The sequence below is a fragment of the Humulus lupulus genome, chromosome 6 (genome assembly GCF_963169125.1).
Source record: "Humulus lupulus chromosome 6, drHumLupu1.1, whole genome shotgun sequence".
Taxonomy (NCBI): domain Eukaryota; kingdom Viridiplantae; phylum Streptophyta; class Magnoliopsida; order Rosales; family Cannabaceae; genus Humulus; species Humulus lupulus.
In genome coordinates this window covers 163,593,687-163,620,520 of record NC_084798.1, presented here as the reverse complement: position 1 = coordinate 163,620,520, position 26,834 = coordinate 163,593,687, and the positions used below count along the sequence as shown (strand labels likewise).

The 26,834-nt window shown below is 37.8% G+C and overlaps 1 protein-coding gene across 1 annotated transcript; it reads right to left on the bottom strand.

Moving 5' to 3' along the window:
- Positions 1-14,231: 14,231 nt before the first annotated feature.
- On the bottom strand, positions 14,232-17,794 carry LOC133782676 (G-type lectin S-receptor-like serine/threonine-protein kinase At4g27290). The gene is made up of 7 exons (XM_062222021.1): positions 16,346-17,794; positions 16,156-16,263; positions 15,714-15,859; positions 15,421-15,631; positions 15,061-15,298; positions 14,837-14,987; positions 14,232-14,748 (listed from the first exon to the last, which is right to left on the bottom strand). The coding sequence occupies exons 1-7, from the start codon at positions 17,625-17,627 to the stop codon at positions 14,440-14,442; spliced, it is 2,445 nt and encodes an 814-aa protein (XP_062078005.1). The 5' UTR covers positions 17,628-17,794; the 3' UTR covers positions 14,232-14,439.
- Between the last annotated feature and the right edge of the window lie 9,040 nt (positions 17,795-26,834).

Genomic DNA, 26,834 nt, shown 5'->3' with positions numbered 1-26,834 from the left:
TTAAATGTCGTGTTATGGCTTAAAAAGTGAGAGGACGACAATACCCTTAGTAGGTATGTTGCGACCTTAATGCCCAAAGTAAAATAATAATCTACTATAATGTTGTAATTAATCCCAGTACATTGTATGCTAGTTACAGTGTTGGCTAACAAGATGGGATTTTCCATGGGAAGATTGCTCGTGCACAGCAAAGGACAACTGGTAAGTCAGTCTGTGATTTACTTGTCTACAACATGAATGAACTAGTGTATTGCTAGCTAGAAGTAGGGCTTATACACTAGTTAGAGAGATGGCTCATTTAGAGACAATGACTAGGCGACACTTAGGCTTCATGTGAAACATTGTGTAATTGTGGTTCGAGTTGCATTCGAGACCTTCGAGATAAGTACCGAGTGGCTTAGGAGTCTGCATGATCCTAAGGGTGCTTATGCTCCGTTGTGATTTGTTATGTATTATAGTCTGGGTCATGCCTGTGACCCCCGAGATGAGCACTGAGTAACTTAGGAGCCTGCATGATCCTAGGGATGCTTATGCTTGTTATGGAATATTTTTTAAGTGTGGTTCACAACCGTGAGACTTTGGCCAGGGGATAAGTATGTCCAAGCAATTTTAGGAGTCTGCACTATCCTAGCAATGCCTATGCCCCATTGTGAGATATGATTTATTGGTCCAGTTAGCTACTGTGAAAATTGGCTAGAAGGTAAGTGGTTACCCTCGAGAGAGATTCATAGTTTAGATATTAGTGCAGAGACTTGAGTCTCCACAACGGTTTGAGTTGAGATACTAGGGGATACTTTTGGCAACTCCCGAGTTGACTTCTGGGGTCAAATGATATTATTGGTTATTGTTCTGCTTTTGCTCTAGATTGATTTGTATGCAAGGTTTATGTTCTTATTTCTGCTCAGGGTATTATGATGCCTCCAAGATGCTTAGGCATTCTTGAATTGTTTGGTAAAGGCCTGAATTTATCTGAAACCCTAAGTGTCGTAAGATATATGTTGTGCGAACAATGACTTGTTCATTGGTTTCGCTTGTTGTATATCATTTTGTTTGTAAAATTGATTTACTAAGCATTATCGCTTACCTAATTGTCTATGTTGTAGGTAAGGGCAAGGAAAAACTGAGGCAGTGAGCGCTGATGTCTGCTTGCGAAAGTGTACATGTGACCGGACCTTTGTGGAGTCTGCACTTTTGAAATGACTATTTTTATTATGTCTAAACTATTTTGGTTACTACAATACTGTTAAGTTTTAATGTAAATAGTTTTAGTGTGTGCACACATTACGTTTAAAATGTTTTTATATGGATTTTTGAGACCTTTTTAATGGTATAAATGATTTAATTTCCGCAAAATTAGTGTTAGAATTTTTGGGTCATTACAAATTTTATAGATGACCATACTCGTCTTTGTTGGGTATATTTAATGAGAGAAAATTTAAATTGGAACAAATTTTTACAGATTTTTACAATGTGACTGAAACCCAATTTCAAACTAAAATCAACAATTTAAGATTTGATAATGGAGCAGAGTATTTTAATAAAAAAAAATATCAGCGAGTTTTTAAAGGAAAAATGTATTTTACATCAATATTCATGTCCTGACATCCTTGAACAAAATGGCTTAGCTGAACAGAAAAATAAACACTTGTTAGAAGTAGCTAGAGCTATGAAGTTTTATAAGAATATTCCTAAATACTTATGGGGTGATGCTATACTTACTGCATCATAGCTAATTAACAGGATGCCCACGAACGTTTTGCAATACACTACTCCATTAGAATGCTTGAAAATGGCATTTCCATAATATAGAATTAGTTCAAATTTACCTTTGAAAATATTTGGTTGAACTGCATATGTTCACATTCCAAAAAGATAGGTCAAAGTTAGAACTAAGAACTGAAAAATGTGTTTTTCTAGGGTATACTACTAATAAAAAGGGTTATAAGTGTTTTAATTCCATAACAAAATGTTTTCATACAAATATGGATGGTTCTTGTATGGAAAATACTCCATATTTTACCAAAAATTTACTTCAAGAGGAGAAATTAGTAGAATTAAATTTTTGGGAAATTATTGAACCTTTGCCTAATACAATACTTCATGTTCCTCTTCCTCTTAAAGAAACTCAATCTACTATTGTAAATCTGAAATTGGTCTGTGAGAAAAAGAAATGCTATGATTGATTAAAATCATAACAATCTAGAGCCTATGGTCTAATCATCCTAATGCATGGTCAAACAGAAGCCCCTGAGCAACGATCTTCCAAATAGTCTAGGTAACTCGTATCCTACTCCTACTTATCTCCAAATATTACAGAACCAAACTTTTCATCACAAACTAATTCTAATACTAATAACTTTGGACATAAACCTATTTTAGAATTAGCCCCAGGAATCTCTGAATCAAACCTTAACCTCCCTCCCTATTGCCCTAATAGAAGGAACACGTGACTGCACTAAACATCCCATTGCCAAATATATTTCTTACAATAATCTTTCCAAAACCCATAGAGCATTTACTACAAAAATTTCAGATCTTGTTGTGGCTAGATGTATACAGGTTGCATTAGATGAACTAAGTTGGAAATTGGTAGTGTTTGAAAAAATGAATTCCTTGAAAAAGAATGAACTAAGTTGGAAATTGGTAGTGCTTGGGAGATTGTAGAGCTGCCAAAGGAGAATAAAATTGTAGGGTGAAAATATGTGTTCACAAGAAAAAGCAAAGCAGATGGGAGTGTTGAAAGATATAAAGCTATGTTGGTTGCAAAAGGTTTTACTTAAACCTATGGGATAGACTACTAAGAAACCTTTGCCCCCATATCAAAAATAAATTCATTTGAGTATCGTTGTCTCTGGCAGTAGATTCCAATTGGTCGTTAAGTCAATTAGATGTAAAAACTTCTTTCCTTAATGGAAATCTATAAGAGGAAGTGTTTATGAGTCCTCCACCTAGTTTCGAAAAAATCTATGCAGTTGGGAAGGTATGTAAACTAAATAAGTCCATGTATGGGCTCAAGCAATCCCTCGAAGCTTGGTTTGAGCGCTTTGGTAAAGTGATAAAGCATCGTGGATACACTCAGAGTCAAGTAGATCTACGATGTTCTATAAACATTCAAAGGATGGGAAAGTGGCAATTTTAATTGTGTATGTGGACAATATTGTGTTAACTGGGAATGATCATTGTGAACTAGAGAAGCTAAAATGTAGACTTGCCAAAAAATTTAAGATCAAAGATTGGGGTGCATCAAAATATTTTCTTGGAATGAAATTTGCTTGGTCCAAAGAAGATATCTTTGTAAATCAACATAAGTATATACTTGATCTACTTAATGTGACAGACATGATAGGTTGTAAGCCCGCTGAAACACCAATTGAATCAAATGTTAAGTTACAGCCCACAAAAGCGGAGAATTTAAAAGACCGGGAGTGTTATCAAAGACTAGTTGGGAGACTGATTTACCTATCTCACACACGGACAGACATAGCATTCTCAGTGAGTCAGTTTATGCATTCACCTGGACCGGAGCATTTTGAAGCTATCTTAAAGATTTTAAGGTTTCTAAAGGGAACACCTGGGAAAGGGCTTATGTTTAAATCACGGGGACATCTACAAAGTAAATCCTATATAGATGCAAATTGAGTTTGAAGCATACTGGATAAAATATGTACCTCATGCTATTGCTCGTTGGCAAAGTGAAAAATAGAATGTGCTTGCCAGACTGGTTTGTGTCATGGGATTTCACGTCACTTTTAAAACTTACGCAAAAAATCAATTGTGGCAGTTGGGAACTAACACAAATAACCATTTTTGTAGTAGTGTGAGACTGAGTTTAGGGTCATAGCTCATGGCATGTGTGAGATTTTGTGGAGAAGATGACTACTTGAAGAATTGAAGTCATCACAATCATCACCTATGAAATTGTACTGTGATAACAAGGCTACGATCTCAATTGCTCATAATCCAGTTCTTCATGACTTATATTCCTACCAGAGAGCAAGTAGCAGATATCTTAACAAAAGGACTATTGAAGAAGTATCTTGATTTTTTGAGTAAGAAGCTGGCTATGGAAGATAATTTTAAACCAACTTGAGGGTTAGTGTTGGAAAAAATCAAACTAATTTAGGAATATTTCTGCTTTAGGAATGATTCTTATAAAGCTATAAAATAGCTAATTAGTTGATTGTTATTTGTATTTTAGGAAAATAGTTAATAAATTGCTTTTCTGCATTAAACCAGTGATTCTTTTAACTGATTAGGAACCCTTGTATGTGTATAAATATATGATATATGTTCAAGAATAATATCATCAGAAAATTACCCCATTTTTTAGTGTAGCAATGCAAGAGTAAACAATTTCTTCACACTTGGACATCCAGCTATTAAAATTTCTTTAAGAGAAGAAAAAGTGTCAGTTGGTGGTAGAGATAATACATCTTTCTATTCACCAATCAACCCAATACAGTCCTGAAATCTCTGAATATTAGTTCCTCAAGGTTTTGAAGAAGAGAAAAATACCAAGATGAAGAAAGAGAAAGAAGATTCTAAAGTCCATCACAATCAACTATATGACAGGAGCTTAGGTTAGTTGTGTTCTTCAATAATGTAGCTTCACATAGACTTTTGACCAGATGACAACTTTCAAAACATAGGAACTGAATTCCTTGAGGAAGCAAAACTGGGTATTCCTGTCAATAGTTAGAGAAATAGAGTATTAATGATTTGATCTTTTGGGTTTCCTACGGGTATAGGAATCGTTTCCTATTTTGTTTTTTAATGTAGTGATTCTTGTATAGCCTATATATAGTTCTAGCCATAAGTTGTATAAAAGTGTATCAGAAATAAAATATAAAAAAAAGTGTGATTATTTCTCACCATTTCATTATGGTATCATAGTTGTAAGGCTCCTCTTTGTCCATTCCAGCAACTAACAATTTTTCTGGCAAATCCGTTTCAGTCACCGATCTCGGCAAGAACTAGTCCGCCGTCCAATCACACGGCCCGCCCAACTGTAGAAGCACTCGGACGGCCAGCCACGATGCAACTCGACCCCAGTCGCTCCACTCCGGCGTCATCTCCAGTCATTACTTCGGCATCGCACAACCCCAGGCAGTTCTCCGAAGGTCTCGACCAGTCCAGTCCGGTGTCTCCTCACTCTGCCAATTTTTTTTTTGTCTCCAGTAAACACTCGGCCCCCCGTAGCCTTCAGAGTCTCTCCCTCTTCCTTCAGACTAAAGCCCAATAGCCTAAGCTACTGTTCCAGGCCCAAGTTGTTGTTCCAAACCCAAGCTTTTTCCCTACTGATTCCAGGCCCAATAATTTGTTTGCTCACTGTTCAATTTTTTTATCTATCTAACCCAATTTTTTTTTCAGAAATTGTTCAGCTAATTATTTCCAACATGTCAAACAATGAAAAGAATTCATCCCCAAGCAGTGGGCCTATCCAAACTCAGACTCATAATCAGTCCACCATTACCTCTATCAAGTCTAGGCCCACAATTCCTAATCCATCTTCCTTAAAAGCCAAGTTTGTTACCGACTCTCATAGTACCTCGACTACACAGTCTAGTAATGTTCTTTCTACTTTCCAAACACCATGGATAATCGATTCCGACACAATTGATCATATGACAGCTTTATCTCACCTATTTGATTCTTATTATCCATGCTCCACTAAATCTAGTGTCAAAATTGCAGATGGATCTTACTCTCCTATTGTAGGTGTTGGCACCATTACATTGTCTGCTGATTTACATCTTAAATCAGTTCTTTATGTTCCTTCCTTGAAATGCAATTTAATCTCTGTCCATAAGTTAACTGCTGATAATCACTGCCTTGCTAAATTTGTGTCAAATTCTTGTCACTTTCAGGATCTATCATCGGGGAGAACGATTGGCAGTGCTAGGATTCGTGACAGAATTTATTTCTTTGATGGACAGTTTCAAAGAAAAGAACAACAAGGTCATTTGGATTCAAGCTCTAGTTCTAATTCCTATGTTTCAAAATCTGATTTCACTTCTCGTACAATTATGTTATGGCACTGTCGACTTGTGCATCCAAATTTTTCATATTTAAAACAATTATTCCCATCTTTGTTTATTCATAAGAAGGTGGCTGAATTTCAAAGTGATATTTGTCAATTTTCCAAGCATACACGTGCTTTGTTTCCTCCAAAGATGTATGCACCCTATAGCCCTTTTTCTCTTGTTCACAATGATATATGGGGGCCCTCCAAGGCCACTACTTCTCATGGTAAGCGTTGTTTTATTACGTTTATTGATGATCACACCCGTATCACTTGGGTTTATCTGCTTAAACATAAGTCAGAAACATGTCAAATTTTTCAAAACTTTCATCATATGATTCAAACCCAATTTCAAGCCTCTATCAGAGTACTTCGTACCGACAATGGTACTGAATATTTTAATACCACTCTCGGTCCCTACCTTCTCAAAAAAGGGATTGTTCATCAAAGTTTGTGTGTAAACAGTCCCCAGCAAAACGGGGTTGCTGAACGAAAAAATCATCACCACTTAGAAGTAGCTCATGCTCTCATGTTCACTACGCATGTTCCAAAATACCTTTGGGGCGATGCTGTCCTCACTGCTACTTATCTCATTAATCGTCTTCCCAGTCGACCCCTTCAGTTCAAAACACCATATTCTATTTTTCAAACTCTGTATCCTCATGTGTCCACAAATACTTTGCCTGTCAAAATTGTTGGTTGTACTTCTTTTGTCCACATTCACTCCCAAAATAGGAGTAAACTTGATCCTAAAGCCATTAAGATAGTGTTTTTGGGTTATTCTCCTACATAGAAAGGCCATCGATGCTATTGTCCTCTCACCAAAAAATCCTATACCTCACGTGATGTCACCTTCTTTGAAAATACTCCTTACTGTTAGGAGTGTGTCTTAAAAGCATGTAAAGACATTTGTTTTTTCTGTGAATAAATAAATACGATGGGTTTATTATTATTGTTATATTTAGATTGTTAAATTATTGTTTGAATAATTTTGTAAATATCAGAAAAATTCCATATTCATTATTGAGGATGTGATCTTGTATTAGTACGAGAGAATTAAGATCACATGAATGAATAAAAGTAGTCAACAACAACAAATTAAAGTTATGGAATTCTTTAATTGGAGTTGTAAGTACAGTTTACTGAGTATCATTATGATACAAATAACCTAGATTCGGATTATTGATGTGGTAAGACATCTCGGTAAAGGTGCTTTATATAATATGATTATATATGACAAGGACCGATGTGAATTAAAGTCTTTATCCAAAAAACCATTTAACAATAAAGACTTGTAATTCATATCATAACTGATGATCATTTATAGATCAACCTGAATCCTGAGTGTGCATGAACTCCTGTTCATGTTTATTAAATCTTTTGATTCATTCGTTAAGGTCTCTTCAAAGAATGAGGCTAATGACTTTTGTTTTGGAGATTTAATATCATGGATGGCTGGGAACATGTATCAACAATACGGAATCTAATCTTTCCTAACAGATCGTATATTAGTTCCCTTAAGGATTAATTCTGGAACTGAATGATTTTGAGCTCAAATCTATAATTAGATTATAGATTAATTATTCACTAGTGAATTAATGGTACTTAAGGAATAAGAAGTAAATTAGAAAGGTTAAATGGTAATTCTTCCATTCTAATTTATGAACTAATTAATTAGAGGGTTGAACTATTGTAAGATGGTTATATCAATGGACGACTTAAGAAAAAGATTTCTGTAAAAGTATATCTATAACATAAAGAGTGCAATTCTGAATTTATAGTGGAGTAATATCAGAATTAATAAATTAACTATTATAATTAAAGAGTTTAATTATTTAGTTTCAATTTATTGGAGCTTAATGTTATAGGTCCATGGTCCCCGAAATAGCTCAAACAATCACTGTCAAAGGCAAATACAAAAATGGGCAAAAAGGACTTATGTGATAAGTAAAATATTTTTCTATGTATCAAACATAATTATTGATTAATTATGTGTAATTAATTAATTGAGAATTAATTAATTATTTGATTTATTAGAAATATAATTAATTTTGAATTAATTTATTTTTGGGATTTTTGGTATTTAAATAATAATAAAATTGGGAAAAATCACATGCCTGCACATGCATGTGGTACACGTGTGGCACAGTGCACAGGAACTGTGCTACACGCATAAGAGAAGGACTGAGTCTCTTGATTCCACAATTTTAGTTATTTAAATATTAAATAAATAATGAGATATTTTAATATGATTAAAATATTATTATTTAAACAAAAATCTGATAACTGATCAGTTATTTTGAATTTGTTTAAAATAACAAATATTTTAATATATTGGAGATTATTAAAATGGGATATCAGTTTTCACAGAACGTAAGTTTTCAGGGATAGAAAAATATCTAGAATTCTCTCAGAGAAAAGAGAACAGTGACAAAAACAAAGGTCATTGTTCTTCACAAAACCTAGGTCCAAAATTTATCAGATCTCATGTGTTGAGAATATCTGATAAATAGTTATTGCCTATTATTTGTATAGCGAGCCCATACTCGTTCTTTGGGTGACTGAGAACATTTTGGAAGATCTTGGTGTGAGATCTCAAAGATTCAGCCATACGAAAAGATAGCAGCAAGGAAGGACCTGAGGTAATGTTTCTATTCTTGTCCTTGATTCAATATATATATGAGTGTGAAGAAGTAGATCTAGAAATCTTATGGGATTAATTTGACAATTTGATTGTTGTTCCGCTGCGCATAATCTCTGATTTGATCAATAAAAACCAACACTTACTTCACTCCCACCTCACTTCAGGGGGAGCATCATAATCATCACGAGCGAAAAGCTCAATGGTCGTGGGGGCTAGAATTACCTCTATCCCCTCCTCTCTCTTTTGAGCCAGAAATAACCCCTTCTCTTTTTCTGAGCCAGAAATCATTCATTTCTCTTCTTCTGAGCCAGAAATTACCCCTTTCTCTTCTTCTGAGCCTCCATTGTTTTCTGAGCCTGAACATCAACCCTCTCATGAATATGGATCTTCTCCTCAAGACCAACAAAAAGAACTATGGGTGTATTCTAGAAGGAGTAAACAGGTTACGAATCCTCAGCACAGTCAAGTGTCCAATCCGGTGATGGAACCACTTCCCTCAAAAGATCCAGGTACTCTTCCATCAAACAAATAGTCAGATCTAGATATTACCATTGCATTGAGAAAAGGAACTAGAACATGCACCCAACACCCCATTTCAAAGTTCATCTCTTATTCAAAATTGTCATCTCCATTTAAAGCTTTTACCTCTACTCTATCACATGTTGTGATTCCCAGGAATATCGAAGAAGCACTTGATTCTCCCCAATGGAAAGCAGCAGTGCTTGAAGAGATAAGAGCACTCAAACATAATGGAACGTGGAATTTAGTGGAGTTACCACTAGACAAGAAGGTAATAGGGTTCAAATGGGTGTTCACAGTCAAGTACAATGCAAATGGATCTATTGAGAGGTACAAAGCTCAATTAGTTGCCAGGGATTTACTCAAACCTATGGAATTTACTACACGGAAACGTTCGCTCCAGTTGCCAAACTCAACACTATCAGAGTTCTTCTCTCGCTGGCTGTTAACCTGGATTTGGAATTGCATCAACTTGATGTAAAGAATGCATTCTTGAATGGGGATCTTGAAGAAGAAGTGTATATGAGTCAGCCTCTGGGATTCGAAGAGTCTCTCATGACAACCACAGTTTGCAAACTAAACAAATCACTCTATGGCTTGAAATAATCTCCTCGAGCATGGTTCAATCGTTTCTTGAGAGTTGTCAAAGGGCTTGGATACATACAAGGTCAGACTGATCACACTCTCTTTGTTAAGCACTTAGGAAGTGGAAAAATTGTGATATTGATTGTATATGTTGATGACATAATTTTTACTGGTAATCACACTGAGGAGATGAACTCAATCAAAGAAATGTTGGCAAATGGGTTCGTAGTTAAAGATCTCGGTGCTCTCAAATATTTTCTGGGTATGGAATTTGCTAGAAGCAAAAAAGGTATTTCTGTGTCCCAGCGAAAATACACTCTAGACCTTCTAAAGGAGACAGGCATGCTTGGAAGCAGGCCTAGCAAACTCCGATTGAGCTCGGAGATAAAAGGAAAATGTTTGAAGGAAGTCCAGTTGACAAGGGGAGGTACCAACAGCTGGTAGGAAAACTCATCTACCTCTCACACACTAGACCCGACATTGCTTTTGCAGTGAGTCTAGTCAGTCAATACATGCATGATCCGTGTCAGGGACATCTCAATGCAGTGTATAGGATTTTGAGATATCTCAAGCAAACACCAGGAAAACGCCTTTTCTTCAGAAAGACAACTGAGAGAAAAGTTGAAGTGTTCACAGATGCAGACTGGGCTGGCTCAGTTGATGATAGAAAGTCTACATCTGGATATTGCACAATGGTATGGGGGAATGTGGTCACATGTCGAAGTAAAAAGCAAACAGTGGTTGCAAGAAGCAGTACAGAAGCAGAGTATAGAGCCATGGCTCATGGAGTGTGTGAAGCTATATGGATCAAACGTCTACTAGAAGAATTGAGGATTGAATATGAAGGCCCTATTCAACTCTACTGTGACAACCAATCTACCATCAACATTGCACATAACCTTATACATCATGACAGAACTAAACACGTGGAAGTTGACCGCCACTTCATTAAAGAAAAAATTGATGGAGGAATTATCAGCATTAGATATGTCCAAACTGATCAACAATTAGCTGATATTCTCACAAAGGGACTTTCCGAACAAGCATTTGATTTCCTAGTAAACAAGCTTGGACTCATCAATATTTATAGTCCAGCTTGAGGGGGAGTGTTGACAGTTAGAGAAATAGAGTATTAATGATTTGATCTTTTGGGTTTCCTAGGGGTATAAGAATCGTTTCCTATTCTGTTTTTTAATGTAGTGATTCTTGTATAGCCTATATATAGTTCTAGCCATAAGTTGTATAAAAGTGTATCAGAAATAAAATATAAAAAAAGTGTGATTATTTCTCACCATTTCATTAATTCCTCAAAAGTGCTTTAACTAAGGTGAAATTTTCTCAAAACTACTATTTTGTTGTACTCACTATTCTTCCAAAATGAATTTTCTTCAAATCCCACTTGAAGTATATAGTCCACAAGTTCTCTTTCTTCCAGAGAATCGACGTAAGTGTTCAAGTCCTTGACATAATATAGTTGAGCTTTTGAAGTCTCTAGCCTCCTTAAGATTGCTAGTTCCTCTCCTTTAATTCTCATTTTATCAGAGTGCAATCAAGGACAAGATGTTGGAGGCGGAAGAAGTTGACTAATACCCCTGGCAATATCTCTAGAGTGCTTGTGAAGAGATTGAGGTATCTTAGATTAACCAACATTTCCATTCCTTGAGGCGATTCTGTGATTTCTGTATAGCTAAGGTCCAGCCTCCTTAAGACCTTTAAATTCGCTATGTACAACAAATACACCATTCCTTTACATCCTTTGAGTAGTAAGGCACTAAGATTCACCAAATTGAAGATCCAATTTGGTAGAATTTCAATGTTGGTATAAGACAGATCAAGAACATTAACCCCAGTCATGTGTTTGAAGAAGCATTCTGGAATGCTGGTTAGTTTATTACTCATTAAGATCAATGTTGAAATGCTTGGACACCTTGGGAAAGAGTAAGACGAATACTTGAAATATCATTGTCCATCAAAGAAACCTTGACAAGATCCTCTACCCAGTTATCTGTATGAAAAAACATATCTTATATAATACTTGAATATTATAATTATAAATAATACAATATAAATAACTATAATATATATAACAATATTATAATTATAAATAACACCATTCCTTTACAATATTATAATTATAATAACAATATTATAATTATAAATAACACCATTCCTTACTGATTTTTTCTAACAATATCTTCATCTGGCATGTCTTTCAATTCTACTCTGGCTTCCACCAAAAATCGGGGACTAGTACTTGTAATCTGTAGTGCTATATCCCTGATACTGTCACCCAACAAACAGAAGTATCACGACAATCCCGGACTAGTTTATTGTTAATATCAGCAAGCAAAGCTGTTTTTCCAAATCCACCCATTCCCTATATTCCAATAACTGAGACATCATGATTCCTTAAGCATTCCCAAATCACATTTTTATTTTCCTGAAGCATTTGACCAATCAGTTTTGTTGTAGAAAATGAAACTCCTCCAGTCTCTTGTGCTTCATGTTTCAGCCCTCTAGGAAAACCACTTTGCTCATGAAGTTTTCCGACTTCTGCTGTTAAGCTATCCAAATTTGGATGAAGCTCGATACTTGGTAACCATTTTCTTGCTCTTTCTTCAATTTCTTTCTCTGTTTGATGAACTTTAATCTTTATGCTGCAAACATTTCACAACCAGCTTTCAACTTCATTTTTCCTTCTCTTCATTGACAATGACTCGGCATACTTCATCTCTTCATTAATATCATCTTCCTTTCCTTTCAGAATGTCCAGTTTTCTTTTCAGTCGATTCATCTTTTTTTTAAAACTCTCAAACATAATTAATCCGTCTACATTGTCCACTACTTTCTTAATGGTTTCCACACCTAACAAATTGTGAAACTGATAGCTATTATAATTGACAAAAAATTAAGGTATCATAAAATAATAGCAGTACTCATTGATTTAAGGATGATCTTCTCTAGCAGCAATAAATCAGAATCATAGCCAGAAAAAGAAAATGATTCTCTAGTGTGAAAAGCAAGAAATGAAGGTAAACCTTTTGCTCTTCAAACTAAAATTGTTCCAAATGCTTTGACTAGATCTTAACATTCAGAACATTAACACTTTTACTGGTAAAAAAGTAATAATTATTTATCTGCTATTGTGAAAGGCCACTAACAAACACAGCAATTAGTAATTAAGACTTAAATCAGCCCCTATAATTGTTGATGATATCTAGCATATTAGAAAGATCACATAAATTTTATCAAACATGATCAGTGATGATCATTCATCACCTGGCTCAAACATACTCAAATGAGACATCAGACATCAATATAACTTCTATTACTATATTTATAAACAAGGAAACTAACCATTTGACAGAGTAGCTAGTACTGATTTGCTCTCTTCCATGGCCTCCTCTGTGGATATGAGAACACTTGGGATAACTTAAGCCTTCGCAACTTTCCTCTTACTCTTAATAGTATCTCCTCCTGATTCGAAGATGACTACCAATTGAGTAAAACTAAAAAGAAAAAGACATGAGCTTATTGAAGGAAATAAGAGCATACCAGACATCCTGACCATGTTGTTCTTCAATGACCGGAAATGAAACAAAGTTCTTTCAAAAGCACAGTTTTATAAAAAAAGTAAACGCTTAGTAGTAGGTAAGTCAACATGGATGATGCAAATGTATGAGCTTGTTTACTGCAAGTTGGTCGTACAATCAGGCTATATGATTATGATTTACTAATTTCCAATGCAATTTATGGGGTTGCAGAGGGGGTCCATGGATAGAATAAGTATCATAAAAAAAATTATGTGGAAATTCGCTTTTAGTCTTTTAGACTTTGTTTTTAACTAATACTTGAGCTATTCATTATTTAACGCCAAATAAATAATGTTTTAGGAGGTACTTTCTTTGTATATTGGTCGGAAACTACCTTCCCCAAGCTTGTTATTCGTTTAAAATATATAGGAGAGGCAGAACCTATTTTGATTGGTTTAACAATGGGAGCTCCTAGGGTACCTTCATTTTCCTTATTTAGTATTCTGTTTCTCTGGTATTGTACAAAATATAATGAGAGAATGAGCTTCACATTATATACTAAAAAACTTGCAGAGCTCGATGGCATATTTTTCAGGTTTCACATATACCGTGCACCTGAACCACTTTAATGTTATAGTTTATAAAAATGCAACTGAAAAAAATTATATGTTAAAAAAAAAGAAGCCTGCACAGTAATGAGCTTTCCCAACATTTTTACAATGCTTAAAACTCATCCCCTTTCTGCAGTCAAGATTATCGGTTTTAAATCATTGAATCAGTTTTATAAGCGGTAAGAATCATGGAGTTTGTTCTTTCATGTTTTCTGTCATGTAGCTTCGGTCACCATGAAAATGAGTGTCGTAGCCTTGTTCCTATGTTCCATTTTCCATTCCTTGTACATACCATTGCTTCATCTTACACGCATATATAAATTCAACATCCAAGCTTTTTACTAAGAGAAACAAGGGCAGCTCCAGTATAGTTCTATGTATACATAATTTCCGGCTGACATGGTTGACAAGAATCATGTAGCTCATATTTATATTCATACAGATTCCAGCCGTCAGTTCGTAAAAGATGCCAAATAGATCTTTAATATTATCCATCAAGCTTGTCTTGAGCATGTATCAAAAGCCTTATCGAGCCTCAAGCAGTGATATGCTCATTTCATTTTTTGAAGACAATTCAGGCTTAGAAGAGGAGGTGTCTCCTTTTGTTGAATCTTTCTCCATGAAATATCCTGGCGCTTTAGGTTGAGGCAGCTCATTTTGACTACCCAACATTAAAACGACAGATGACATGCTTGGTCTGTCAGCAGGACTTTGTTGTACGCATAGAAGACCAATATGGACGCAGCGTAACACTTCAGCTAGATTTTCATATGAAGAGACTAAGTACTCATCAAGCAATTCAAGTGGCCTTCCTTCCTTCATCAATGTCCATGCCTGAAAATATCAAAACCCAGTGTCATCACTTTTCAGTACTTGGAGATATCGATCTAAATAATAACAAATGAAGCTTATTGATACTTACATGCCCAATGAGGGTAAGACCATTGTTTTCATGGTGAAAGCCTCTACTTTTTTTCCCACTAACAATCTCCAAGACCAAAATACCAAAGCTGAAGACATCTGATTTAATTGAGAATAAGCCATCAAAAGCATATTCTGGTGCCATATAACCACTGCAAAAAACGTCATCAGTTAGAGATAATGGAACACAAGCATAGACATAAAAAAAAATGTAAGAATACTCACTAGGTTCCTATAACTCTGTTTGTTTTCTCTTCTATTTGATCTCCTCCAACAATTCTAGCCAAGCCAAAGTCTGAAATCTTTGGATACATCTCGTTGTCTAGCAAGACATTACTAGCTTTAAGATCTCTATGTATTATTCTCAATCTCGAATCTTGGTGAAGATACAAGAGCCCCCGCGAAATTCCACATATAATTTGGAAGCGTTTCGTCCAGTCAAGTAGTTTTCCTTGTCCTTGATCTGGTAAATGTAATTTTCAGGTGAAACAAATTACAACAAAGTGGCAACAAAATAAAGAAATAAAATTTTGAAAAATTCCTTATTAATCTGTCCGACATATCAAAAGGTTCTAGGATTCTCACCGAAAATGAAAAAGTCAAGGCTTTTGTTGGGCATGTATTCATAAACCAGTAAGTTCTCTTCTCCTTGAATGCAACAACCAAGAAGCTTTACAAGATTTCGATGTTGCAGCTTAGCAATTAGCTTTACTTCATTTTTTAACTCATTCACTCCCTGTCCAGAACTCATTGAAAGCCTCTTCACAGCAATCTCTTGTCCATCTTCCAACGTACCCTGAAATTCCCACATTAACAAAAATTGTTGCATTTACTTTATTATTGTTATATCTTTTTGTAACATTAACTATGCAACGTACTCTATATACAGGTCCAAAACCACCTTCTCCAAGCTTGTTGTTTGCTGAAAAATTATCTGTCGCTGTACTAATTGTAGACAGGTTGAACAATGGAAGCTCCAGATCTTCCTCTTGGCTTCCATTCTGATTTATTGTTTCGTTTCCATCTGTTATGTTAATAAAAAGGAATGACTTGAAAATATGAGAGGGGACTAGTTAAGACATAATTATTTTGAAGCTCGACATAAGGAAAACTTTTACAAGCATACTTCTATCTCTAAAGATACTTCACAAATTGATCCCGCTAACTTAGCCGTCAAAGTTTATTCGATGTAAAAAAAAATTAAATGCCCCAACTTCTACTATTAAAGGTTCTCTCCTTTCATTGACTTAGTGCTATCCACATAACCATACTTTATATAAAAAAAAAGTGACTGAAACATAGAAAAACAGAAACCATTACCTTTTCCTCTCCTCATGTAAATGTAATAGACAAGTAAGAGAATCCCAGAAACACCTCCAATGGCAGCTACAAAAATCAGTATTGCTCGCACATTACGTTTAGATTTACCTTGGACAAATAAAAGCAAATGATATCAATAGGTAGTTAGAATACATAAATAAATAAGCAAATGGCAAAAACTAGATCATACCTAACTCTGAATGAGCCATCCGAATATAAATTTCTTGTCCACCAGAAGGAAATTGTTTTATATCTATCAAATCACCAAACCAAATAGCACAGCCACTGCCCCCACCTCTAATATCAAAACTTGTATAAGCCATACAAGAACAATTATTTAAACATTTAACCCTGCAATCCTTTAGATTCATCTGTTGGTTGAACCAAGAATTTGTAGTATCAGGCAGTTTTACCCCTGAAAATTTCAAAAACCCATCACTATACCTGTCACGGCAGCTCAATGGCACATTTCTCACACACCCTCGAGACCAATCCATGTTATTCCACTTCTCCTGAAACTTGGGCTTGAACCCTTTTAAACACTGACAGATTGGATTATCTCCTACAGCACAATGACTATTGGCTCCACAAACACCATATATATCACAGTCATCTCTAGGCACCGATGAATAGCGCCTCCAAGTTTGTTCTTCTTCAATCCATATAAGACGCTCTCTAATACTTGTGGTTTGATTCATAACAATTCTTGATATCATTGACTTATTTTTGAGGTCATACACGTAATAAACTTCATCATCATTGAGAACAAACTTAAAATCATAAAGTGGGTTAGGCCTTAACTCTGGGGATCCACTAAAACGAAGGCCATTCCAAGGACCACTACGATAGAATTTCGCAGTACCCTTTCGAATATAAGCTTCGGGAAAAGTGTGAAGCTTTGGGTTGAACTCCAACCCATAAGTGAAATCTCCAGGACAGGGGTCCTCGGTACTTCTCCAAGCCGAGAGACGTCTTTTAATGCCAGTCCTTAAGTCCCACCCCATTTTCATGTCTGGTAACAGTGTATCGGAAGGATAATCAAAGCCTCTCCAGAAAATAGTATTTGAGTTAACATCTCTCAGTACAAGATCTCCACTATCTAGGAGCTGAAGCTTAGTCTTCTGGGCTTGTTTCAACAACCTCGTTGACCAAACCACACTCTTGTTCTGACCCAAAAGCACGAGATTTCCGTTACTGTTGTTTATCTTCAACAAGCCAAAAGAATCATTAATTGGGTTGCAACGATTTGCGACCCAAACGACAGTCCGAACTGGGATGTTCTTGTACCAAATTCCCAAGTAACGATTCTTTGAGCTGCCCGGACTGAAGAAGCCCAGCTCAAAGCTTTCTCCTTTGGAAATCAAATTCGTGCCACCATCGTTGATAGATTGAACACCATTGATAGTATCAAGTACTGCAAAAGAAACTCTGTTGAAGACACTTGAAAGTAAAATAATAGTGAAAACCGCCATTTTAGTATTGCCTGTACTTGGTTTATACTTGTTTTTTTTTATTTTTGTTTATTTTTTTAAAACTTAGGGTGCCCGTCCGTGACGGCATGGACTAAGACTTGGACACAGGTCCTTGAAGTCGACTTCAGAAAGACACTAAGATTGTGATCAAAGAGAATGCATGGTTGGATAATTCTTTGGCACTGGTGGTGAAAACGCCAGTACCAATTGCCATTTTCATTATAATAAAATATTATTTATAATAAAAAATGAATGTTATAATAAAAAATGAGGCTAATAGATGAAAAAATGATAAAAAATTAATAATTAATAGATTGACAAAATTCCTAATAGAATACTAAGAATTTTTTTTATTATTATTTAGTATTTCGAGGGAAAAAATCACGATTATATAAGTCATGATAATCACTAGCTGAAACAATAGATAAATTTAATAATGCCCTTTAGAAAAGCCAAGTAAATTATAAAGAAGCTACTAAAGCTGCTATTATGCATTGGGGTCTCAATTATTATGATGAGATAAAAAATAAGGAAAAAGAAAAAGTAACCGAATTAAATTGTCCCAATTGTATTTATTATAATAAAACAAGCTCTTCAACAGAACATTTTGACATGCTACAAAAAAGCAGCAAAATAGATGCAACATCATGGAGAAGTTTTTCCTGCTCAAAATCAGTTCCAAAAAATTCCACAAGTATGTATGACTACTACTGATTATGAGTCAGTATTTCCTCCTCTCAAAAAATTTGATAGGCAAGACGACAAAGGAACGATTTCTCACCAACCAAAGGTTCAAAACCCCACAACTAGGAATGCGGATGGGCATCTCAAAAAAGTATCTCCAGCCGAAGAAGTTCTCAACTGGCAATCAGAAAATATGATTGCCCAAAACAAGGTCTTAAAGCAAGTCAAGTTACAAAATACCAAAATAGAGACAGCAGTAAAACAATCTCAAACTACTGTCATCAATAAACACACTGCAAAAATCCAATAAACTCATGAAGAGCTTTTAGCCATCATTAAAACAAACTCGGTCCCAATGCCAACATTCCTAGCGAAAGAAGTCAAGATGAAGAGCCTAAAAACTCAATATGAATCCCTCAAGAACCAGTTCTACCAGCAAGATTCAACAAAGGCTCCTTCAACTAGCTATTTGGGAACTTTTTCCTCGTTTGGGATAACTACGTCGTCGGTCCCTTGGTAGTTTGCTACAATACCAAAGACCTACCAGCCTTTTCCTATTACTAGATCTGTGCAAGAGGACTTTGTTGTACGACTAAGACGCATACTTGATGAAAGTCAACAACAAAAGTCAAAAAATGGGAAGAAGAAAGAATCACCAAGCCAACCGACAAACGAATTTAAGCTACTTATGGTTCACCAACCCACAAATCCTATATCACAAATGATTTGACATACAAGCACTCTCCACATCGCAGAAAAAGAAACGAACTCAGATGATCAAAGCTCTTCGACTAGTTCAGACAATTCTTCAGATGACTGGTCTGAAGAAATGAGTTTAACTTCTAATGATACTATAGCTAATGATCCTGAAAGCTTATCTAGTGGTGACGATGGAGCATTTCCATACTTGATGGTTCAACATATTGAATCAAACTCACAGACCAAACCAATTATCATAAGTGAAGACGAAAGTGGAAATGAATCAACAACACCACATGTTCCCCAAAGACGGAAGAGTAAAAGTTCAAACTTTCAAAATTTAACTTTAGATGACCTCCCTCAATCAAAATGGCGTGAAAGGTTCCAAGAGTTTCAAGTTTAGCTCAGCCTGTAATCACAAAGACCAGAAGCACAAACAGGAACGGTTCTCCTCAACTTTGTCTCCCGTTTTACAGGCACCCTACAAGACTAGTGAACAAGTCTGGGCGATTATAGAAAGATGACGTTTTTACAACTTCCATCTGTCACTAATGCTCTGACCTATCTGAATATTGAATTATGTGGACAGGACGCTCAAGTCACTGAAAGACTACGTGCAGAATTCTTCAAACTAAAATGTTGTTCAATGGATAAGAGGGATTTGGATAAGCATTACAAAAAGATGACTCAACGATTCTACCAATGTAACGCCCTGGGTAACCAAGACTGTTACACTGTGTTTAAAATAGTGCAAGACCTGCTAATCAGGTCGTTTGAACATAAATGTGTTTCTAAAGTCATTTGACAGGTTAGGGTTAAAAGATTCTGATCATAAAATGATTGATTTTCATTAAAATAAAAGTTTGATACATGGGATCCCAAAAATAATGTTTACATGGCGGAAACAACTCTCAAAAGTTAATGCAGCTGTAGCCAGTCTAAATGGAAAAATACATGTTTGAGCTCTAGTTTATGTAATTCCCTTGGTCGTGGCGGTAAAGCAGTTGTCGATGGACACTCCAACCCCAAAGCTCTCCAACTCAAGATTGGTTCAGCATCCCTTTGTCTTTACCTGCACCACGTAGCACCCGTGAGCCAAGGCTCAACAAGAAAACCATAATCAACAAGCATAGATAGCAACAAGAGCATATAACAACTTCAATCCAATCAGTTCAATTAATCAGCAGAATGCAAGTATTAAGCGAGGCAATGATAAACATATACTTTCAAACATATAATAACTCAATTTGTAATACAAATATTTAGGATTCTGTGCCCTTAGGCCGAGCCCTGTGGTTATTTAGCTGATCTCGGCTCGCTTAGGCCGAGCTGCGTTCAATATGCTAATCATTGACCCTACACCCTTAGGTCGTACTTTCACATCACACATAACAGATATATAATTCATAGAGCACATATGTTCCATTACAGGGAATCTCAGTCCTGCTCACAACCACTTGGGTGCAGCTTTCTTACCTCATGTCCCGAGCGATGGATAAAGAATGGTTCCGAACACGATCCTCAGTCCTGAGCCTTAATGGTAACCCTAGTCACAAGCAACAATGGATAGCTATCAAATTCTAATCCAATTAATTGTTTTGGAAACAAATACTAGCCTCCGGGGCCTCAAATTCTACTAAACCGGGTAGTAGAATTCATCCCGAGCGCTTAGGTTTAAATCCCCGAGCCTAAAAGCCAACCTAGGCGTGCCTCAAGTTAGAGGCACAACCTCTTGCTTCTGGGGGTAGGTAGGCCGCGGTTTGCCCCCTAGGTTCGTGGCGCGCCCATAAGCCAGTAGCCCTCCCAGGGCCTTCTGGGGTACGCGGGCCGCGACTCCCATGAACTTGGTCGCGGCGCACCCCCATGAACCCGGGAATCCCTAGGTTTTCTCAGCATTTTTCCTAGCTACAACCTCAAAATCCAACCCAATTATAGACCAGATCAAGAATTCAACTACCGTATCACAATAGCCCACTCAAAGCTTCATAACCTCCTAAAATTCTAACCCAAAGCCCTTCTAATAACCCATAATTCATCAAAATTTCTCTAAAACTTAGAAGCTTAAAACACTTAAACTAACAAAAAAATTTACCATTAAATCACAGCTGGGTCCTTACCTTAATGATGTTGATGTTGTTCCTGAGCTGTACCTTAGAGTCCTAGCCTTAGTTTCCCCAATCCTCAAGCTCAATTCCCTGGCTTTATCCTTCAATTCTTCAAAAGCCCCTTAAGCAACAAGAGAGGGAGAGAGAGAACGTGAGTGAGAGGGAGAGAGAATTTGAGAGTGTTTTGGTGGGTTCTATCTATTTCCTAGAGGCTTGCTGAGTATATCTCTTAATTAAAAAGGACTAAATTGCCCCTTATACTAACCCAGCCTGTTAGTTGCCCATAAGGGCATATTGGTCATTTTCCACCTGTTTCCCGCTAACTCCTCGAGTCGTCCTACCAATTCCCAATTAATCCTGTCATTTCCAACTAATTATCAAATACTTATCCATTACTCAATATATCCCAAATATGAGTTAAGTTTCCTAAAATACCCCTAGGCCCACCCCGAGTCGAGTATTAAACCCTGTTGTGACTATTCTGCTAATCCGCTCGCTAGGATCGCCTCGAGCCTATACTACAAATATATCTACATAATAATGTTGGTGTCAACCATTTAACACATATAATCACATTTATTCCCTTAACGGGCCAAAATTACAGATATGCCCTTATAAACAATAACTGGCCCACATGCATATTTAATACTTATAAACATGCACATAAATATATTCATATCATCATATATATCATGCATGCCACATAGTCACACATCTAATCAATTAATCACACATATATCCAATTATGCCTCCCGACATGCTAATCAAGGCACTAAACCCTATTAGCATTCTTGGGTCGTTACGACTATCCCTTCCTACTGAGAATTTTGTCCTCGAAATTTACTTGAATAATTCGAGATACTGATCCCGCATAGCTGAATCTAGCTCCCAGGTCGCTTTCTCGACCTTGCTATTCCTCCATAAGACCTTGACTAGAGGAATCGTCTTGTTCCTTAGAACCTTGTCTTTTCTGTCTAAGATTTGAACCGGTCGCTCCTCATACGATAAATCAGTCTGTAGTTCTAGATCCCCATATCCCAACACGTGAGTCGTATCTGAGACATATTTCTGAAGCATAGAGATGTGGAATACGTCATGAACTCCTGATAATGACGGTGGTAGAGCCAATCTATAGGCTACCTTGCCGATCCTCTCCAGGATCTCAAAAGGTCCTATGAATCTAGGGCTCAACTTGCCCTTTTTCCCAAACCTCCTCACCCCTCGTAATGGTGAAACTCACAGAAACACGTGGTCCCCAACTGGAACTCAACATCCCTATGCTTAGGATCAACGTAGTTTTTCTGTCTGCACTACAAAGCGAGCATTCGAGCTCGGATTTTCTCAATAGCTTCGTTAGTCTTTTGAACCATCTCTGGCACCAAATACCTCCTCTCCCCTATTTCATCCCAATGAATGGGTGATCTACATTTCCTTCCACATAACATCGCATATAGAACTACTTTGATCATTGATTGATAATCGTTGTTGTACGAAAACTCAATCAATGGGAGGTACTTACTCCAAGACCCCTCGAAGTCTAGCGCACATGCTCTGAGCATGTCCTCCAATACCTGAATTGTCCTCTCAGACTGTCCGTTTGTCCGAGGATGAAAGGCTATACTGAACTTCAGCTGAGTTTCCATAGGTTTCTGCAAACCACCCCAAACACATGGAGGTAAATATGGGATCCCAGTCTGATTCTATAGATTTAGGAACGCCATGGACATGTACAATCTCCCTCACATATAACTCCACGTACTAATCTACCATATAGGTCGTCCTCACTAGCAAAAAGTGAGCTGACTTGGTGTATCTATCTACTATCACCCACACCGAGTCATGTTGCCCCATTGTCTTGGGTAAACCTTCCACAAAATCCATGGTAATATCCTCCCACTTCCATTCGGGAATACCCAAAGGCTGTAACAACCCTGCTGGTCACTGATGTTCAGGCTTTACCTGCTGACAGATTAAACACTTGGCTACGTATTCAACCACGTCCTTCTTCATCCTAGGCCACCAATATAAAGTTCATAGATCCTGATACATCTTTGTGGTGCCTGGATGGAGTGAGTATGGTGTAGATGGAATTCATCAAGTATCTCTCGTCTAATACCTATATCCATTGAAACACAAATCTGATCCTTGTACCGTAGTAAACATGTCTCTGAAATGGAATAATCCCCAGCCACTCCAGCTAGGACATTTCCTCTAACCTCCTGCAACTGTGCATCACTCATTTGACCCACTCTTATTCTCTCTAGGAGGGTAGACGACAAAGTAATATTGGCCAACTAGCCCACAACCAACTCTATCCTCGCTCTAGCCATCTCCTCGGCTAATTCCTTTGATATCTGATTCGAGCTAAACAACTATCTCGGGCCCTTCCGGCTCATTACATCTGCCACTACATTGGCTTTTCCTGGGTGGTAAAGGATGTCACAGTCATAGTTCTTCACCAATTCCAGCCAACGTCTCTGTCTCATGTTTAAGTCCTTCTGGGTGATAAAAATACTTCAAACTCTTATGATCGGTGTATATCTCGCATTTCTCTCCATACAAGTAATGTCACCAAACTTTTAGTGCGAATACCACCGCTGCCAGTTCCAAATCATGTGTAGGATATCGACGTATAGGTGATAATCCTCTCATTCTGCATCAACATGCATCCCGATCCCAGTATCGATGCGTCACAGTACACCACAAACTTCCCTCCCTCCGAAGGAAGGCTCAACATCGGAGCAGTAATTAATGTCGCTTCAACTCCTGAAAGCTACCCTCACACTTGTCTGACCAGGTGAACCTCAGATTCTTCCGTGTCAACTCAGTCAACGGTGTGTCAATCTTTGAAAATCCTTCTACGAACCGCCTATAATATCCTGCTAGTCCAAGGAAGCTCCTAACCTCCGAGGCGTTCCTTGGCCTCGGCCAATCTCTAACTGCTTCTACCTTGGCCAGATCTACCTTAATTCCATCTCCACTCAAAATATGTCCAAGGAATGTCACTTCCAATAGCCAGAACTCACACTTCTTAAACTTAGCATACAACTGATGTTGTCTCAATCTCTGTAGTACCTGCCAGAGATGCTGCTCATTCTCTGCCTCTGAACTGGAGTAAACTAAGATGTGGTCGATGAAGACAATCACAAACTGATCCAAGAAATCCTTGAACACCCTGTTCATCAGATCCATAAATGATGTTGGGGCATTGGTCAAACAAAACGACATGACCAGGAACCTCTAATGCCTATACCTCGTACAGAAGACCGTCTTTGGAATATCCTCGTCCTTGATCCTTAGCTGGCGATAACCAGATCAAAGATCAATCTTCAAGAATACCTTCTTACCCTCTAGCTAATCGAACAAGTCATCTATCCTCGGTAAAGGGTACTTGTTCTTGATGGTCAACTTGTTCAACTCCCTGTAGTCTACACACATTCTCAGAGTCTCATCCTTCTTCTTCACAAATAAAACTGGAGCACCCCATGACGAGAAGCTAGGTCTGATAAATCCCAAGTCTAGAAGCTCTTGCAACTGTATCTTCAACTCCTTTAGCTCTGCCAGAGCCATCCTATACGGTGCCCTTGACACTAGCTCTGTACCCGATGCTAATTCGATGACAAATTGAATCTCCCTGTGCGGTGGCAGTCTAGGTAAATCCTCAGGAAATACATCCAAAAACTCGCATACCAGTCTAGTCTCTCCCAGCCCCACTGGCGAAACTCTGGTGGTATCCACCACACTAGCTAGAAAACCTATACAACCTCCTTGTAATAGATCCCTAACCCTCAACACTAATATCATAGGAATGCAGGGTCCATGCATAGCACCCACAAAAATAAAGGAGTCCTCACCCTCAAGATCAAAAGTCACCATCTTCTTTCTGCAATCTATAGTGGCCCCATATCTAACTAGCCAATCCATCCCCAAAATCATATCAAAATCATCCATTCCCAGCTCGATCAAATCTACTGATAGTTCCCTACTATCCACCTCACTTGAAGTGCTCTAATCCATCTCCTAGAAACTATCATCTCCCCTGTAGGCAATATAGTCCCAAACCCCACAGTATAATACTCACTAGGCCTACACAATCTATCAATCACTTTACTAGAAATAAATGAATGTGTAGCACCAGAGTCAATCAATATAGTATATGAAGAGCCAGTGCTAGAAAGCTGACCTGTCACTACCAAGGGACTTGCCTCAACCTCAACCTGTGTTAAGGTGAACACTCGAGCTGGAGTCAAGTTGTCCACCTTCCATGGTTCCTCCTTCTTCAACATCGGGCAATCCTTCTTAAAGTGTCCAACCACCCCGCACAAGTAACATTCCTTTGCCTAGCATTCGCCCAGATGGCGCTTCCTGCATCTAGTGCACTCTGGGTAACTCTTCCATGTCTCATCGCCTCTCTGGCAACTACCCTAGGCACCCCGACCCCTCCTATTAGAACCAGTAGTGGTCGAGGTGTCAGTGGCCTTCCTCTTCTGATCATTGGGGCCTCCGCCCCCACCAGACCCTATATATGGAGGCACTGCCCTGCGAACATCTCGTCTCCCAGCGTTCTCCCTCCAAATCTTGTTCTCCGCCTCCTTAGCTGTGAATGCCTTCTTATACTCTAGGGCATAAGTTGTCTCCCCAAGTACTAATGTGATCCTCACATCTCGGGCTATCATAGCATTAAGCCCTTAAATAATCCTGTACTTCCTAGCTACATCTGTAGGCACTAGATCTGGTGCAAACTTCACTAGTCTGTCGAATTTCAAGGCATACTCAGTAACTGTCATGTTGCCTTGAACCAACCCAGTGAACTCATTCACCTTCACTGCCTTGATGGAAATGTTATAGTGTTATACCCAAAAATTGGAGAATGCATCCTAGGAGGCTAAGGAGAATGCATCTAGGAGAGTGCCTCCTAGGAGGGCTAAGAGGGTGGTCCTAGGAGACCCCAAGGAGGGTGTGGTCCTAGGAGACCCCAAGGGTGTGTAGGAGGTAAGCCTCCCAAGGTTTTCTAAGTATTGGCTCGAACGTGCCCAAGGTAAATAGCTAAGGAGGAGGAGTCTCATGCAAGAGAATGGAGACTTAGACTTTCATAAGGAAAGTCTATACAATGTTCGATCGGACATGTTTGGGAGATGCTAAAGGAGGTTGCCTCAATGTTGTCCAAGGTGGGGTTCCCTCAATGTTGTCCAAGGTGAGGTTCCCTCAATGTTGTCAAAGGTGAGGTTCCCTCAATGTTGTCCAAGGTGAGGTTCCCTCAATGTTGTCCAAGGTGAGGTTGCCTCAATGTCGTTCAAGGTGAGGTGCCAAGGAAGTTGCCTCGAACCACCTTGGTCCGAGGAGAAGCCAAGGAGATTGGTTCAAGGAGGAACATGGCATGCTAGAGGAGAGTACATGTTCGAGGAGAACCATGCACGTTCAACCCACCCAAAGCATGTCCTACCACCATGCATGTTTAACCAGCACTTGCATGGGTAGTGAGTAGGAGGTGGACCAACTAGCTAGAGGAGACTAAGTCAGACACAACTTCAACAACATGCGCGGGAATCTCTCATTCTTCCCACAAATGGGGAATTTGTTACATTTTGAATTTTGAATGTTTATTTGTAATATAAATGTAATAAATATAATAAAATATCCCTATTATAAGGGGATATCAGTTGAGGATCCCATCTCTATAAATAGAGAGCTTATGAGATGAGAGAGGGACCCCTTCTGC

Bases quoted from the DNA above. Each gene is read 5' to 3' on its own strand.
- LOC133782676 (XM_062222021.1), bottom strand. From the start codon at position 17,627: ATGGCGGTTTTCACTATTATTTTACTTTCAAGTGTCTTCAACAGAGTT. The intron at 15,632-15,713 runs GTACGTTGCATA...TGGGAATTTCAG, and splicing joins GTTTTGGACCTGTATATAGA to GGTACGTTGGAAGATGGACA. The intron at 14,749-14,836 runs GTAAGTATCAAT...TGATATTTTCAG, and splicing joins GTCTTACCCTCATTGGGCAT to GCATGGACATTGATGAAGGA.